Genomic DNA, 19409 nt, shown 5'->3' with positions numbered 1-19409 from the left:
CTACATTTCAACGTATTCTTCGTTAACGGCTTGGTAATTGAGTTTTTTTGTGGACACTGTGGCTTCCAAAGGTATGAACGGACTTAAACTGTTCATTTTTGTGTGTACTTAATAGATGGTTTAGTTCGAGTGCATTTATCATAATTCCACTCTTAATCATAGCCAATTCGATTTTGTAACTGCGTTATGGGTCGATGTCTCCCGGGCCCACCTCAGGTTTCACATGGTGGTGTTGGTGAAAACCTGGCGTAGCAAGATCTTCAAGATGAGGTTTGCTGCATGTAATATCGTGAAAATATCGGGTTAAAATCATCAAGTTTCCAAAATCAAGGGACCAAAACTTTCAAAATCCAAACCTTAGGGTTAAATATGAAAAACCTGTTTTTCTGACCCATCGCGATACGCGATGGATCATAAGGGAAACCCATCGCGTATCGCGATGGGTTGTCTGACACGCAAACACGTGGCTTGCCACATGTCCACACGTGGCACAACGGTCGCCACGTGGCAGCATGTCCGCCACGCGTTGTCACGCAGCACAACGCCTGCCACGTGTCACCACTGGCAGGTCTACATGGTGACTGGCCAAGCCTACATCGCGATACGCGATGGGCTTGGCCAAAGGGCCATCGTGTATCGCGATGAGACCCCTGTTTTTGCCTATAAATATCGGGCATGAGCCCTCATTCATTTCACACCAAATCAGCTACTCTCTCTCTCTCACTAAAACATCTCTTTAAGCTATAATATATTATACCTCGAAGTTCGTGCCAACCATCGATCATTACATCGTTTTTCGTGCCAACGTTCCTCGATTTTCGTGCCATATTCCAAACGAAGTTCCAACAAAGAAAGTGGTGTCATCCCGACGGTTCGACGACCGTCTTGTAAAGCGTGCCAACGTGTGAAGGAGTATTGTTGTGCCTCGTGAAGCGTGCCAAGAAGGAGTATTGATCAAGAAGTGTTAAAAAGGGTAAAAGGCGACGAGGTGCTGCTCGATTATCTAGGGTTCTTATAAGCCAACGAAGGTAAGCATAATGCCCGAATTAAATAATAATAAAATATTATAAAGGCTTAAACCCTACGTTGAGGTTATCTCGATACCTCGGTAAATAAAAGATAATATAACAGAGAAAAGTAAATAAAGAAATCATGAATAATTATATATGTGTTTGATTATATATATATATATATATATATATATTCTTTGTTATAAATATTATTTAAGTAATAATAACTATTTTTAAATAATAAAGAAAAGAAAAGAATACGTTTCTTAGAGAAGATTAAACGTAGAGTTTTATGAAAATAAACTAAAAGTTTATAATATTACTTTTTTAACTAAATGTTTTAAAGTAAAGGAAAGAGATTTGAACTAAAAGTTCACATAATCGAGGTAAAGATTATAAAATACTAAAGGTCTTAAGCCGGATTGTATATCCGCCTAACAAAAGGTTATACTCGTACTATAGGTGCGAGCTAGCAACGAGAAAGACCCTCGGACGGTGTTTGAAGCCGATCCAAATCGAAAAGGTGAATATGCCCCAAACTTTATAAACTTTATTTAAAACGAATCAATGTGTTAAATGAAAAGATTTTACATGAGGCTACGTGTTTCTAAAACGTTATAAATAAGAGTATAAGCCTAGCCCTCAGGCTGTAGTATACGTTTGTCTGGATCCTTACATATGTGGTAAAATACGGTGGGCACATCGCACCATACTTGGTTATAGTGACGCTCACCTGCGGGGAGTAATGACCATGTGTATACATACGGGTACTTATCTAAGTCGAACGCTGCGGTGTTTGTTTGGGCATTTAGTGTAGAGACTCGAGTTTATAATTGTGTTGTTTTAACTTAATTATTCCTAAGCCAAGATGGGGCGAGACTTATGTGGTCTCGAGGGGTGATTAAGTAAAAGAAAATATTTTTGCGTCAACATATTCACCAGCATTCGTTGCTGGCGTATTTTCTTAACATTTTGCAGGTAACCAAGATTAGGACTTGAAGAACGAAGTGCTTAAGATGTCCGATGGCTCGGATCTTTTTGTATAAACTTAAAATATAAAAATGGTGGTTTGTAATTAAAAAAGTAATACTTTTATCATAACTTAAAACGGGTATTTTATAATCCCGTCTTTTTGTAATGTAAATATTATATATTAAATCCACAAGTTTTAAAAGACTTCTGCTTAAACACGTAACTCTGCTTTATATACAATTGTGGTACCAACTGTTGGTCACACGCCTAACCCTAAGATGGGTGTGTGACACTGCAAGACGTCAAGATCAAATATAGTAGTTATTTAGGTTTCTTGTGTTATATTAACCACTAATGATTAGGTGTTTTGGTATCAACTAATAACAAGGTGTTTAATATTATATTAGGTGTTTTGTATTATCTTAAGTATTAATCAACTTCAACTATTATTTAATATATGTTTAATTATATTAATGATAATCTACTATATAAAAGAGTTAAATGCAATGGTAGCATGATCTTTATAAGTGCAATAGTATGTGGTTTAGGACAATGAGAATCAGTGTGTAGAATGGCAATCTTTATGTTTAAAGAATAACGTCAATCTTAATGCTTTAGGGCAATCTCAATCTTTAGCAGTTATTGAGTTTATCGTGTGTATGTATTAATGTGTATGTAGTTAATGAGTGTGTATCAATGTGTATCTTTAGCAGTTAATGAGTGTGTATCAATCTCCTGAGCATCAGTGGCGACCCAATCATTTAAGTGGCCTAAAGCGAAATGAAAATCAGAGGTCTTTTACATTGTCTTTGTTTGATTAGTAGCTTTAAAATTATTCAGATCCATTAACAAAATTTGATCCTTAGCTATACAACACAATCTAAATTTTATTTTTTTACACCAAACTACAAAATATAAGTAATTTGTTGTAAAAGTTACAGCTTGTTTTGCTCCATAACTTTGATATAAAAATATCTTAATTAATACACAATTATGTAATGAAAAAATATCCCATTACAATGCAGATGTTAGAAAGAAAATTACACATAATTAATCTCAATTAAGTATTGAAACTTGGAAGCAACAGTTGAAAACTGAAAAGTAATTAAATTAGATATTTTTTTGAGTTTAAAGGGGCCTCTACACTGCCAATTATATGCAAAAAGGAAAAAAATAAGATGCTACTAGGCAGTGGCGGACCCAGGATTTTTTGTCAATGGGGTCTCAATTTTTTCGGTTTACAAAATTTTTCGGGTTGGTCGTTATTCGGGTCGAGGCGAGGAACATAATAAAACACGGAACTATGGTGTCATTGGAAACGAGTAAGTAGAAAGAATCTAAATTACAAACTAGATGAAACATACACTTTTAATTCATACCCGAAAAACATGAACGTAATCTATATATATGGTCCTACATAATTGACCAAAACATGAAAAAATAACTCTAACACAAATAAATGATTAATTATAATATACATACACAAGGTAAATAATAAAAGAATATGCAAAATCCATGTTAACATTATATATGTTGCATGGTGATAATGACTATATGAGAGAAACTAACAAAAAGCACAAATACCCTAACTGAATAACTAAGACTAGGATATTAAAAAAACAACAAAAAAGGAGTATGATGGGGCTTGAATCTACAACCTCTTACAAGTAAAACAAGGGACTTTCCACTGTACCAGTTCAATCTTAATAGTATGGGTTCCAAGTATTAGTTTTTATGGGGTCCTTACAAAATTTAATATACCGTCTCTAAGTAATTTTTAAAAAACATCGGTGCCCCGGGACCCCGATCGGACCTACGTGGGTCCGCCCCTGCTACTAGGTATCAAGCTTGGGCATTCACGATCATGACTAACACTCATACCACTACACAACAGGAATGAGATATGTTAAATGAATTAAACTTCAAATAATATACTTTATCTATATAGTTTTGTTTTCTTTTTTTTTTTAAAACGAGGCCTCAACAATTTAGGGGCATAAAACCCTAGCTTTACTTGATTACACTGTAGGGTCGGCCCTGCTGAGCATGTATTTGTATATGTATGTATGTCGTATGCATGTGTTTGTATGACAATGTGGTTGGTGTATGCAGCTTAGTAGGCTACTTAAGTAGACCATGCGTAGTCAAAACTAGAAACACTCATGCATTTTACGCCATGTGATGCCCCCTAACTTTTGGGCATTTTGCAAAAAGTGGGTGTGGTGGGATAAAGACTCCAAAACACCTCTCTCTCCTCCCCATCTCTACCTCTCTCTCACAAAACCCTCAAAATTCGTGCCTTCTTAGCGTTTTGTAGGAAACGCTTCTTCAAAACGCCAGATCCAAAACTTGGGGGGGGGGGGGAGCGGTGTGGGTCGGCGTTTGGTCTCAAAAATCTTCAAAACGCCATCAACTACGGATGGTCTTAGTAAGCAATTAGAATAAAAGTCTAACGGTTAAGTAGTTAATCAATTCATCAATGTAATCAATTGAATCTTCGATTTATGAGAGTCAATAGATTCAAAGAAAGTCAAATATAAAAGTCAAAAACGGTTAATTTTCATTTGGGAGGGAAAACGTATAGCACAATACACAATGAGGGTTCAAATTTTATATATTAAACAATCACAGTGACACAAATGCATGGGTAGAAGAATATTTTCATAAAAAATCTAACTTTAGGGTCACACACGGGGTTTCATCTATAGCAAAAAAGTGCAACCCATATGCGTTAATTTGCAAAATTACCACCACAAAGTGCAGTCCTACAAAACTAGTATCGTACCCGTCCGCTGGACGGGAACATCAAAACGTGGGAATGTGGATTCAGTAACATGAAGGCGTATAAGAAAGATATGGATATGGATGAGATACTTAGGTCGTAAGAAACAGTAAGTGTAAGCATGATTGTATTTTGACATCTTAGCCGGTATCTTTTGGATTTGTTTTAATGTTATAGTTACATAAGTATGAACAAAGATCTTCCCAAGTAACTGGTGTAACTGGTCAAAAGTAGAAAATCTATTGAACAAAACTAATTTTAAACAATAACTGCATAGAATGCAATATCGTACATATATATACAATCACATTAACAGAGACAAACTTCAAACAATAACTGAACAGAAAGTAACATCGGGCATTTATATACAAACATGATGTATAACGATCAACCCAAGCGCTATGTTGGGAATTTGGATAGTTAGTCTTCGCGCTTGCACATCATCCATGGTTCACTCGTATTTTGATCAACCGTCATTTGCGCGGTACAATTCAGCCATGTCTTCCAGTGCGTTTTACCGTTCATCCTGAGTTCCTGATTTTATGTTTTCTTCCAGCTTCAAAAGCCAGTTCCTTAAGCAACAGCCAATCACTGTTATTGAAAGCTTACAAAGAACCAGTACGTACCATAAAAGAAAACTAAATTTTGTATGGTTCTCGAAATTAGCTTTGGCTGAAGTCAACAAAACCTCCACCACATCTGCATAACAAAGACCCAATTATATCATACATGATACTATTATAGAACACTTTTTTTCTCTGCATTTTAGATAGCAAGAAGATAGAGAACACAACTTTTAATGTTCCTTAGAAGGTATAAACATTATAAAGAACACCTTCTTAAAGTTCCATAAAAAAACGTTTGATATTATTATCAAAACCTTTTTATGGCATAAAGAATATAAGCAAATAGTTCAAGAACACACACCTAATAAGAAGATGAATTTTATAAGTCATAAGAGAAACCTACTCCAAATAACCTATTGGTGAAGAATTGAAAGATAAACTATTCGAAAAGGTAATGAACTACAAAATTCTAAGATAATTTGTTATTAATATAAACTTTTATTATATTTTTAAGTTGTTATTTATAAGATTGTTCATAGGTTTATTTACAATTTTTATAATATTTATAAATTGTTACTCTAAAATAATTTCTTTTATTATATATTGTTTAAAAAATGAAAAAAAATAATTTACCAATATAGATGACGAATGAGACGTATGATCTACATGCAAGCCATTTCCAGGGCTATGCGCCACGTATAAGGCTATTATAGCCCAAGAATGACTTGTGTATAGTAGGTCATACACCACCCGTTTCAAATTAATAAAAATAAAACTTAAACAAATTGTTTACTAAAACTATAAGTGTGACCCGTTTACTCTAATTAAAAGCTTGACTCATTCAATAAAACTGGTATTTTTGACCCGTTAACTAAATATGATAAGTTTGATTCATCTGCTAAAGCAGTTCAATTCACTAAAAAATGATATTCAGGTTCGTGAGCCAGCTTAATCTCGATTAGTAAAGCTCACGCACAGGCTTTGTTTATCAAAACGAACCTCAGCCCAGGCTCGAGATCATTTAAGCTAAACTAAATATAGCCTTTAGCGAGATGATCTCGAGCAACTCACGAGTGGCTAGGCTTGCTTGGGACCCATTTGACCAAGTTTCCAATTAAGTTGATTTTTTTTCTGTTTTCTCAGTATTACCCTTTGGAGAAATAATTAACATAGCCTAAATCGGCTCATCCACTAATAATATAAACAAAGAAATGAATATAAAAGTAGTGAATAGACATACCTGCTTTGAGCACTTCACTACATGCATCTTTATAATTTTGATTTTTGAACTTCATATATGATGGATACTGCATCACAAATGGAAGCGATGTCCTAAACAAATATATGAAATTACAAATAAGCCCCCACTCTAGCAATTGAATCTGAAACACTGATAGATTAAAAATCCAAATTAATATGAAATGCATCATTGAAAGCCCAATTGCTTTCTAGCAATGTTGGCTAAAAGATTGTGGTCAACACAATTTGGGACTCCGTTGACATGGTTGTAAGCGTACATGAACATGACTACGCTAGCTTGGGCGTGTTGTATGCAACTTCGGAAAGGAAAAGCAGTTGACACGAGTAGATCACAAAGTCATCAAATTAGGGACAAACATGTTGGTTCTTGACCCAAATCCAAATGCAGTAACATGACACTTTGAGTTCATTTGTGCTTTAACATTACCAAGAAACCAGGTTGTATGCATTATTAAATCACACATAATTAAGGCTTCAAGATTATAATCAAGATAACATATAAGAAAACCCCATTACTCGTCTGAATTCTTTGCTTTTCATAAATGATATCATCATCACAACCTTGATAACTGAACAATTAGTTACTCATTCAACTTTGCACTACGAATGACGAGAAACTTGAAAATTTGTGTTATCATGCTCGAACATAATCCATGTCTAACTTAACATAAGTACTACTATAATTTGACAACTCTATTATGTATTAAAAAGAAACTTAATAACCTGACACCAACGAACATCAGTATTCTGAAAGCTATATAATACATTGAAAAAACTACACAAAACTGACAGTAACTACATAAATCCACACTATTTTGGCAGCTATATAGTGCTAGAAAATTGCACAAACTAACAACAATAAACTGTACAAATCAGAACTGTTTTTGCAACTCTTCATGCATAAAAACTGCAATAATTTGACAACAAAAAAATTGCATAAATCTGTACAGTTTTGATAACTATATAGCGCATAAAAACTGCACTAAATTGACAGAAATAAGCTGCACAAATATGCATTGTTTTGACAACTTTCTATGCATAAAAACTTCACTAAATTAAAAACAAACTGCATAAATCTGCACAGATTTGACAGCTATATAGTGCATAAAAACTGCACTAAATTGACAGCAATAAACTGCACAAATATGCATGGTTTTGCCAACTCTTTACGCATAAAAACTACACTAATCTAACACCAACAAACTGCATAAATCTGCGCCTTTTTTTGTTTCAGAACATCTTTAAGTCGTAAGTTCAAATCTTTTCAAGTTAGCTAATAATTAGTAAGAATTATGGACAACAAACCGTTAAGAGAGTTATGAACAACCAAAGGTTTTCCGAGAAGTTAAAATCATTTCAATCACCTCTCGAAAGCCATGTATACTTTTCCTTTGTTCCTCTTCTATACTTTTAAGATCTTTCTGCAAGAGTAAAAAATATTGGCCACTAAACGGTTTGAAATTGCAACTTTTAATTAATAATACATACAATGGGGATATGATCACCTCTTCAGTTATTTGAAAGATTTGCTGACGTCGACAACAATGATTGATTATCATATGAAGAAGTCCTGGTTGCCACATGTCCCGACAAATCTGAATAGGATACCTGATGTTTCTCATTTGTATAATACTGTGATGGCAACACACTATTGTAAAAAAAACTTGAATGACAGAGATGATACAACTTCTGTCAAAATTATTCACATAATCAAAATTCTGTTCGTTGTTGATATTATTTGAAGGGCCGATTATATGTCCTTTAGATTGTTCACGGTCACCTTCATTCTTCATTGATATGCCCTTCTTTTCATACTGCAATAACATGTAAACAAAAATCATATCATAAACATGCTTGTCACAAAAATAAATACATACCTGATAAGAATATACTCCACTCTATAATATATAATGGAGATTGTGAAACTGCCCATGTAACTGCCATCCAAGTTAATTTATACGGCTGAGATTTGATTTCAGCTAAGAATATACTCCACTCTATAATATATAATGACGTTGACCTGACCACAAGGGTGTTTTTGCACTTAACTCTTTTATTAAAAATTGTCGTAGCAAGATCATATAACATAAAGAACATTACATATACAATAAATGATCCGATCATAAAAATATTGCATTTTCAATTCCTACTATACCACAAGAAAGAATTTTGCAAATCATCATCAAATAACGTTTGTTTGTTAGGACGGTTCTTCTAAAATACCAAGTAGTTTCTAAATCTTCAAAGAACCCGTCACATGACAAAAATAGCCGACCCGATCAGATCTTTCATATGTTTTTGAACTCCCAACGCTTCCCATCTCGACAACATCTCAATCGGAATTGTAGACGATACCAACGGGAGACCAAGCCAAAAAGCAACGAAACATCAAATCCGAGTAACCACCGAGCTTGTACCAAACACATAGTCAACAGCCAATAGTCTCCTCAAAATTTTACAACTTTTTTCACAAATCTTTATGTAAAAGAAAAAAAGAAAAAAAATTATTAGGGGATCACATTTCACATCCATATACTTTCTCCCCACGAACACGCCTAAAGCCACAAATATTGACACGTGAACTCGTGTAATACGACTTTCGTAGGTCTCTCATAAGTAAACCGTCACGTGTTCTCATTCCGGGTGCTCTTTAGAATATAAATTTTGGAAAAAATAGTTTTGACTCGGATTCTAGATGTTGAATTTGGATGTTTAACTTTTGGCTCTGAATTGAAATTTTGTATTTCCTCTCCTTACTTAAAACATATATTGACATCTTTACCTACTTTTGTTAGCATTATTTAGTTATGAGCAAGTGTCCATTTTCTTAGGTGGCCATAATTTAGATCTTAATATTTGTTACGCTTTAATGATGAAGATGATGGCGTCAATTTTGATGTTAAGGTTTTGTTTTGTTTTGTTATAGTTTGGATTTTGGTTATTTGATGTTAGGCAAGTGTTTTCTTTTATTTTAAATTTACGATTCGTATTATCTTTCTAAATCAATTTGAATGATCCGATAAGTGTTTACGTAGAACAAAAATGTTATGACCCATGATTATGTTTTTAAATAACTTAGTTTGCTATACAAAAGTTTTTAAATAACTTAGTATGCTATACAAAAGAACTTGCAGCTTGTTTTTAAGTTGCATTAATACATTCTGAATTAATGTAAACACTATTTTTTTTTTAAATGAAAAATACTATAGTTAACAGTTCGTATCTTATCGTGTTTAACAAGTTAGGGACGACGCGACCAACAAAAGTTTCAAACATGAAAATGACTCGTTATAAATCCTTAACAGTTTCATTAATATGTGATAGGATTGGATTAATGAAAAACTTGTCATTTGAATCACAAGTTTGAATGTACATAGAACAATGTTATGAATCCAAAACAATAGCTAGCTTTTATTCTGCTCAAAATTACATCTACAATAATAAAAATAATAATAATAATAATAATAATAATCAGAGAAGCATGTCGGACTTTGAAGGCAATCTCTTGAAGAAGTTAATCGGCACAGACGGCATCTTGTTCCTAAACCTGGGATGCCTGAGCCAGTAAAGCCCAAACAACACTGCCACCACCTGAAATGGAGTCACATACAAAAACACTGCCCAAACCAATGCTATTATTATGAATATTGACGTCGCCCTCGAGTCGCGCCAGCTCAGCAACGCCATCGCACGCTCCCCCTGCGTCGCCAAGTCCCCGACCACCGTCTGCACCCGCCCCGCGATACTCCTCATTCTGTCATACCTCATTCTCACAATATCGGGTGGTCGTTGAGTCGGAAACCCGTCAAACTCCTCATCTAGCTCATCCGGGCTCGCCATTTCGGCCATGGACATTCGGGCATCCATGTGGGACGGGTATCGGGGTCTAAACCGATAATTCCATAACCCGATAACAAAGAGGTAAAGGAAAATAGTGGGCAGGATTAGCTCCGGGTAGCACACGAGTATCAAGAACAGGACGTGGACGAGAATCGTGGTCAACGGGTTCCGCCACATGCAAATCCCGTCTAGCCATCGAAAAACTGCGGTGATTCCTGACAAAAGAGACATGATACGGCTAAAATTTGCCTTGCTCCGCCTCAGGCTCCACAAATGGTAGTCAACGTCGAGCATGTACTCGACGTTTTCCCTTTTGAGTGGAGGCTCGGCTCTGGATAGCCGAGCCGCCACAATCTGGGTTGCCTGGTGGCGGAGCCAGTCAATGTGTTTGACTGAAATGGGTTGGACATAGTGCATTTTTGGGAGGAGGGGCCGGCCGTATTGAGCTACCATGTTGACCCATGCGAGACATGTGAACCGTACTGCCAAATGGAGCTCGCCATGTTTTCTTAAACCGGAGGGTGTTAGAACTAATAACGGATAGTAGTGAGTGTAAATCCGATCGGTTTCGAGTGTTGATAAACGAATCCTAACTTTTCCAATTCTTTGGTCTCTCGATTCTTCCTTTTCGTTTATATGACAATTGTCAAAAACGCCCACAGTGACCACCGTGCACGGGTCGTACACTTCCCAAGTGTATTGCTCGTTCCAACGAGGCGTTAACGTGTTTAAAAGTGTTCGGGTTCTAACCCATTTGTTCCCATACTTTGCCACACAATACGCGTCCGTTAACCTACCTTCCCTCGTCTTCGTCGGAAGGAGATTCTGCGCGCTTAAGATCCCGAGCTCTAGAATCCCGATACTCGGTTTCCTTAAATTCTTTGACGCCGCTTGCAAATCGCTACTGAAATGTGTAGCCTCATCAAGCACATGATAACCTGCTTCTAAACATAATCTAACATGAATCTTGCTTGAAAACTTCATCTCCTTCTTCTTATCACCTTCCTCCTCCCACTCGGAGGGTCTCCCGAGATCGAGCCACATAGCTTCTAGGAGTTTCGTGGCATCGATCCGATGAGGGATTCGTCTCACGGGCACACTCGTCCGTCCTACACAAACATCCTTCCCGGGCCCTAACCGGTCTTCCACACTTATTACAAGAAACTCGTCAAACGGCTCGGATGCAACGAACATTAACTCCTCCTGCCACATCGGGTTCAACCCGCGAGGCGGCGAGATTTTAGTCATTCGCAGCTGGTTCCGGAGGTTTATTTTAACATAAAACTCCGGCCGCCTGCCACGATCCAACGGGATAAGATCTTGAGCTTCTATAACATGAACTCTCAAGTAATACAATTTAGGCGAGAAATACACGTTTGATCGCGTATTTGCCAAATTGTACGGACTGATGCCATGAGCATCAGAATGCCACGCCCCTGGGAACGCTTCATCCGCTTGAGTTCCCATCCAAACCGCGAGCATGATCTCGCCTCTCACTTTCATCCCATTCTTGTCTTCCAATCGGTACCATTGCGGTGCTAACGGGCTGTCGGGAGGGACCCGAATCGGGACATCAACCACATCGAACCGGATTTTACCAACGAAATCGTCTTTCGTGATAAGATCCTTGTCTTTAACCACCAATTCAAGTATTGTAGATTGCAATCTTTCTTTAGAAAATGCAAATACTTGATTCCAAACAGGCTTCGGATTCTTCTCATGATGTTTGGTTATTCCTTTATAGTTTCCAAGCCTCACTTCAACGTACGGATCAACGCTGCCCGTGACGTCCATCGGCGGGAGGTCTCGGGCTTTGACAACGTTAACATACAAGAAATGCATCCGCTCCACTAGATCGTAAGTTGTTGCGGTTTTATCCGCTCCGCGGTAGCCCATACGGGCTGCCACGGGCGGCCGGGTCTCCACCAGCCCGAAATTCGGTGGCGGCTTTTGCCCGGGGAATTGCTGCATATGCATCATGTTGGCTGGTCCAGCTCTCATGAAATTAGCTTTGCTTTCCACTGACACTGGTGGAGGCCCGGCAGGCTGCGGTGCTGGACCAGGACCGCCACCAGTACCGACAGAGAAAAAAGTTCTGACTTCTTTCTGTTTCTCTTTATTCTTCTTTTTCTCGTTAATATCGTCGTACTCCTTGTACTCGTTTTTAAAAGGGAAATGATTATTAATAAATTCTTCGACTATGGGTACTTGTTTAGTACTTTGTTCATGATGCTGGTGATGTTGTTGCTGCTCTTGCTCTTGCGGTTGATGTTGAGATTGAGGTTGCGGTTGATGTTGGATAATGCTGACTAAGATTGATGATATGGCATTGAACAAGTAAAGTGGAGTAGTGCTGACCGAGAAAGCAGCAATGAATAAACGTTCGTGTGAACGTTGGAGTCGTTCAGAAAAGGAAGGAGGAGTGCCACCTTTCTAGGAAGAACAAGTCTAGTTTTTAGCCTATTTAAGTAGTCATTCTGTTTAAGTTTTTATGCAAGTATTCAATTGTTTTCTGCTTTTGTAATCGTTGAAGTTATAATACAAAAAGGCATTCTGCAAGTTTCTGTCTTTGTTATTTCTCTGTTTCCAAACTCTGATCAAACCAACATTTTGGTATCAGAGCAAGATTTCGATCCTATCATATGCCCAAATACATAAACTCAGCAACCATGAGTGCACTAGCTACCAATCTAAACCAACCAAAAGAAAACTCGTTCCCGTTTTACTGTCCCTCTCTTACCTCTTCAAACTACACCACATGGGCCATCAAGATGGAGGCCATAATGGACGCTCAAGGCTTATGGGAGGCTATCGAACCGCAGACTGGGGTGGTTGCGGATGAAAAGAAGAGCAAGATGGCTCGAGCCTTCCTTTTCCAAGCAATTCCGGAGGAGATATTGCTGCAAGTTGCCAAGAAAAAGACGGCCCGTGAAGTGTGGGAATCTTTGAAGACAAGATTCGTGGGTGTAGATCGGGTTCAAAAGGCTCGATTACACACACTCAAAAGTGAATTTGAAGCAATGCGCATGAAAGACAGTGAATCGATTGACGAGTATGCCGGAAAACTATCCGGTATGATCACTAAATACAACAGTGTGGGTGCCGTGTTGGAGAATGAGGAACTGGTACGTAAATTGTTCGATACTGTAACTGAAAAATACATTCATCTGGTTGCGACCATGGAGCAGTATTCTGATTTGGAACGCATGCCTTTCGAGGAGGCAATTGGGCGGTTAAAGGCCTATGAGGATCGAGTAAAACTGAGGCAAGGTGGATCTTCAAGTGAAAATGCTTTGCTTTTCACTAAAGCAGAAGGATCATCAAGTGCCAAGACTTACAATAAGCAAGGGTCCGGGCGTGGACGTGGGCACACTAATGGAGAAAGAGGAGGCAGAAGCAACACACGAGGTGGTCGTGGATCCAGTCGAGGTCGGGGTGACCGGTATGCAGGAAAGTCATACAAAGATACCAACAACACAAACCGAAAACCATGTGACAAGAAGAGTCACATTAGATGCTTTGAATGCCAACAACTTGGGCATTATGCGTCTGAGTGCAAGGACAAACAAGAGCAAGAAGTGCACTTGACAAAGGAACCGGAGGATGGACCGACGTTAATGTTGTGTGTTGGTGAAGAAGAAATACCTTCAATGGTGTTATTGCATGAGGAAAAGGTGTTTCCTAAGAGTCATGCCACCCGGAATGGAGAGAGTGAAGATTTGTGGTATCTTGACAACGGTGCAAGTAATCACATGACAAGCATGAAAAGCTCCTTTGCAGAATTGAATGAAAGCATGACGGGCCATGTACGGTTTGGTGATAACTCAAGAGTAGAGATCAAAGGGAAGGGTACAATACTCTTTCAATGCAAGAATGGGGATCAACTAATGATTCCTGAAGTATACTTCATACCAGCCTTGAAAAGTAACATCTTGAGCCTCGGACAGTTAACTGAAGTCGGGTATGATGCTTGGATGCATGATGAATTCCTGAGGGTATTCGATAGTCACAAGCGGTTGGTGATGAAGATTCCAAGATCAGCAAACAGGTTATATAGAATAACTTTAAAAATTGCAAAACCAGTGTGCTTGAAAGCTAGCATGGACGATGAAGCTTGGATATGGCATGCAAGGTTGGGACATGCCAATTTCCATGTGCTAGAATCGATGGCCAAGAGAAAGCTGGTAAGAGGTCTACCGTGTATCTCACACCCTGAACAACTTTGTGAAGCATGTTTGGTAGCCAAACAAACTCGGAAAAGTTTTCCAAAAGAAGTCAATTGGAGAGCTTCTAAGCCATTGGAGTTGCTACATGCCGATCTTTGTGGCCCGATCACGCCCCAAACATGGGGAGGTAACCGTTACTTCCTCCTCATAGTCGATGATTTTAGTCGGTTCATGTGGGTGTATTTGTTAAAAACGAAGAATGAGGCTTTAGAGAAGTTTCAAATCTTTATGAAAAGAGTTGAAAAACAATCTAAACATGGGGTCAGTATGTTGAGAACAGACCGGGGTGGGGAATTTAATTCCCAAGCTTTTACAAACTATTGTAATCAAATGGGGATCAAAAGGCAAACCACAGCCCCCTACACTCCACAACAAAATGGTGTTGTGGAACGTAGGAATAGAACGGTTATGGGCATGACTCGTTCTATGTTAAAATCATTTAAAGTGCCAGAACCATTGTGGGGAGAAGCTGTGCGCCATTCTGTGTATTTACTCAACAGAATTGTTACAAAGGCTGTAAAGAATAGAACCCCATATGAAGCATGGATGAAGAAGAAACCAAACTTAAAATACTTGAAAGTATTTGGGTGTGTTGGGTACGCAATGAAATTAACAGGTAACTTCCAAAAGTTGGAAGACAGGAGCAGACCTATGATTTACTTGGGAGTTGAGCCTGGAAGTAAGGCATACAGAATGTACAATCCAAAGGAGAAAAGGGTAGTTGTATCACGTGATGTGTCCTTCTATGAAACAAAAGGATGGGATTGGAAGGAGGTACAAAGTGAAAGGTCCATGTCAACAGGAATTTTTTTACAGCCAAATCCCAATGAAGATATCAACCACATGGAGAACTTGCATGGGAATTCAAACCAAAATACCCCATGTCCAGCAGACCAAAGTTCACCTACATCTGCTGGTCCCACAAGAAATTTGCAAGAAAATCCTCAATTTCCCATGCAAGATGAGGAAGACCATGATGGATTTTTTGATCATACACCACCAAAGGGCTTCAAGAAAATTCAAGATGTTTATCAACAGGCTTCTGCAATGACCGATGAAGAAGTACGTAAGTTGTATGAGGACAACGAACTTCTTCTGGCTGATGACGAACCTGTTTCGTTTAAGGAAGCTTCAAAGGAGGAGTCTTGGAGAAAAGCAATGCTGGTTGAACTAGACTCAATTGAAAGAAATAACACCTGGTCCTTAACCCAACTGCCACAAGGAAACAAAGCTATTGGGTTAAAATGGGTGTATAAAGTAAAGAAGGATGCGAAAGGCTCGGTAACTAAGTACAAAGCTCGTTTGGTAGCAAAGGGGTATGTGCAGCGAAAAGGTGTTGATTTTGAGGAAGTGTTTGCACCGGTGGCACGGTTGGAGACCATTCGTTTGATACTATCAATTGCAGCTGAAAGAAACTGGCTTGTTCATCACTTAGATGTCAAGTCAGCCTTCTTAAATGGAGAGCTTAAAGAGGAGGTGTATGTAACGCAACCGTTGGGCTTCGAGATTAAAGGGAAAGTAGGTTGGGTGTACAGGTTACACAAAGCACTCTATGGGCTTCGACAAGCTCCAAGAGCTTGGAACACAAAGCTTGATATGTCCTTAAAAGAAGTTGGTTTCATCAAGTGTGCACAAGATCAAGCAGTATACAAGTTGCAAAACAACAGGTCAACTTTAATTGTGGGTGTGTATGTTGATGATTTAATTGTAACAGGGTCTAATGAAAGGGAAATTGAAGAGTTCAAGAAAAAAATGAAGCAAGCTTTCGATATGAGTGACTTGGGTCTTCTAAGTTACTATTTGGGAATCGAAGTTCAGCAAGGTGACCAAGGTATCTTCATTAAACAGGAAGGTTATGCAAAGAAGATACTTGAAAGTACTGGAATGGCAACGTGCAATGATACACAATTTCCTATGGAAGCAAAATTGAAGCTGACAAAAGATGAGAATGGCAGATCAGTGGAAGCCACTGAGTTCAGGAGAATCATTGGCAGTCTACGGTACTTGACTCATACTCGACCTGATCTAAGCTATTCGGTTGGGGTGGTGAGCAAGTTCATGCAAGAACCTAAAGCGAGCCATCATGTAGCAGTAAAGCAGATTTTACGTTACATCAAGGGTACAACCGGGTTTGGCTTGTGGTATAGAAAGGCTGGAGATGGAAAACTGTGCGGGTACAGCGATAGCAGTCACGGGCTGGATATTGAAGATAGAAGGAGCACCACGGGTATGGCGTTCTATTATTCAAACAATTTAATCACTTGGACCTCACAAAAACAACAGACTGTTGCGTTGAGCTCCTGTGAGGCTGAATTCATGGCTGCAACAGCAGCAGCTTGCCAAGCGTTGTGGCTGCGAAATTTGCTTAGTGAATTGACTGGAAGTGAGGCGCAGAAGGTAAAACTCTTGGTTGATAACGAGTCTGCAATAGCTTTGATGAAGAACCCCGTATTTCACAAACGAAGCAAGCATATTGATACGAAGTTTCACTTCATACGAGAGTGTGTGGATCGGGATCAAATACATGTTGAACATGTACGGGGAGAGCTGCAGAAAGCAGACATTTTAACAAAGCCGTTGCCACGTATAAAGTTCAAAGAAATGAGGAGCTTGATCGGAGTGGAGGACCTTAACCAAGTCAGCATTAACGGGGAGAATGTTGGATAATGCTGACTAAGATTGATGATATGGCATTGAACAAGTAAAGTGGAGTAGTGCTGACCGAGAAAGCAGCAATGAATAAACGTTCGTGTGAACGTTGGAGTCGTTCAGAAAAGGAAGGAGGAGTGCCACCTTTCTAGGAAGAACAAGTCTAGTTTTTAGCCTATTTAAGTAGTCATTCTGTTTAAGTTTTTATGCAAGTATTCAATTGTTTTCTGCTTTTGTAATCGTTGAAGTTATAATACAAAAAGGCATTCTGCAAGTTTCTGTCTTTGTTATTTCTCTGTTTCCAAACTCTGATCAAACCAACAGTTGATTTGAGGAAAATTGACCATGAACGAGGTAGATTCGAAGCGCGATATCTCCTCGAACATTCGAAAACAACCCGCGCTTATCCAACGGGTATCTTTGGACAGAGGCTTCATCCTCGGACGAGGGGACCATGGCGCCCGATAAACGAACCCGACCCAGAAAGTTTTTCCGAGGTTTCCGTTCATTGTAAACGGAAACCTCAATAGTGGAACTATGGAGACTCTGGTTTTCCATGTTGAAAACCAGAGTCTCGTTCCACACCGGGTAAAGATCCCGGGATTTGGTTTGGGTTCTTTGTCGTTGGCCGTCAAACTCGACCTCGGCATAAGGGTTGGCCGAGCCTTGGCCGTCTTTGGGCATGAGGTCGGCCGCGTCTTTTACTTCGACTATGAGCTTGGCCATGTTTTATTCCGGTGGCCGGACGCCGGTGAACTGGAAGGAATGAAAGGGTAATAATAATATTATTATTACGTAGGATGAAGAAGAGTTTGGTATGTGCGGTGATGAAAGGGATGTGGTCTGGGTGGTGGGGTCCGGTTTGTTGTTTATCGTTTGCTTCGTATATCTCTTTGGGGTCCTGTTTGCACTTTGCAATATGCGGTGTGGTTGGGAGTGGGGCATGAAATGAATTGAAGTGAAAGTGATTTGTGTTTTTGAGTACAACAAAAAGTCGGTAAAGCTTAAAGTTGATAGAAGTGATTCATCAATTAGTCACTTGTTAATTGAATCCAAAACTCTTAAAATTTTGAATGATATTATTACATTGTCTTCTTGGTATAACTCATATATAGACTTACGACTAGACTAGAGTTTTTGCCAACAGTGTTGTTACATAGATGATAGATGTGAGGTGGTCTCTTCGTTAAGGAAATATCAAACGTGTGTAATGGGTTTGATGGCTTGAACCAATTTAATAATTTTTTTATTATTTAAGGAAAAATTAGTTGTAAAGATTTAAATCTCAAAAAATCTTACATAACGAGAAATACTTTACCAACTCCACTATAAAGATGTTTATCTATGTTTATATGCTTGATAAATAGCTTTGATTCACTTTAAAAAGTTTATTCCTTATTGTTTTTTTGTTAAACAATGTATATCTTATATGTTAAAATACAACTAACGTAACTATATGCTATATTAATCTTTTCGTATTTATTTATAGGTGATATTTAAATATTTTCCGAACTATATATTACGTCATTCGAATATTCGATTCTTAAGTTTCAACCTAACGGTCTACCATGTTGTAAGAGGGTTAGCCATGGGCGGACCTACATAGTAGCGGTCGGGGTCCCGGGACACCAATGTTTTTTAAAATTTATTTAGAAGCGATATAGAAAATTTTTGAAGGACCCCATATAAATTATCACTTGGACCCCCATAACAATGTTACAGATCTGCTCTGCTGGGAAAGATCCTTGTTTTGGGTGTGGAATGTCCCAGGTTCGAGTCTCATCCACAATCCGTTTTTTCTATGTTTTTGCTATTTTCTTTTTTAGTCAAATAGTCAATATAATAATTAGGGTTTTTTAAGTTTATAACATCAACCAGAACCAGAACAGATCTGAACGTTGTTGCTCAACCTCAACTCCTCAACACTGCTCAAGCCTCCGCAAGACCGCCACCAACCCACCACCTGCCGCCGCGGCCCTTCTCAGCCACCATCCATCCCTTTGGCGCTCCTCTATCTTCATTGCTTTCTGATTTTGCCACAACTTTCAGGTAATTTTAAACACTTACTCCATAAAATAAAGATATCCAATTGATTGATTTTATG

The 19409-nt window shown here is 38.5% G+C and overlaps 1 protein-coding gene across 1 annotated transcript; it reads right to left on the bottom strand.

Annotated features, from left to right (window-relative positions):
* Positions 1 to 9933: 9933 nt before the first annotated feature.
* Positions 9934 to 18057, bottom strand: LOC143576099 (FT-interacting protein 7-like). The gene is made up of 2 exons (XM_077060287.1): positions 17628 to 18057; positions 9934 to 12735 (listed from the first exon to the last, which is right to left on the bottom strand). Exons 1-2 carry the CDS (start codon positions 18029 to 18031, stop codon positions 10062 to 10064), a joined length of 3078 nt encoding a protein of 1025 aa, XP_076916402.1. The 5' UTR covers positions 18032 to 18057; the 3' UTR covers positions 9934 to 10061.
* Positions 18058 to 19409: the final 1352 nt, after the last annotated feature.

This window comes from Bidens hawaiensis, unplaced genomic scaffold (genome assembly GCF_021521415.1).
Source record: "Bidens hawaiensis isolate Kalapana, Puna unplaced genomic scaffold, B.hawaiensis_p1.1 tig00027989_1, whole genome shotgun sequence".
Classification (NCBI taxonomy): domain Eukaryota; kingdom Viridiplantae; phylum Streptophyta; class Magnoliopsida; order Asterales; family Asteraceae; genus Bidens; species Bidens hawaiensis.
Note: the sequence above shows the minus strand (reverse complement) of the source record. Positions and strands in the feature narration are given on the sequence as shown.

Bases quoted from the DNA above. Each gene is read 5' to 3' on its own strand.
- LOC143576099 (XM_077060287.1), bottom strand. From the start codon at position 18,031: ATGGCCAAGCTCATAGTCGAAGTAAAAGACGCGGCCGACCTCATGCCC. The intron at 12,736-17,627 runs GTTGGTTTGATC...AATCTTAGTCAG, and splicing joins CAATTTTCCTCAAATCAACT to CATTATCCAACATCAACCGC.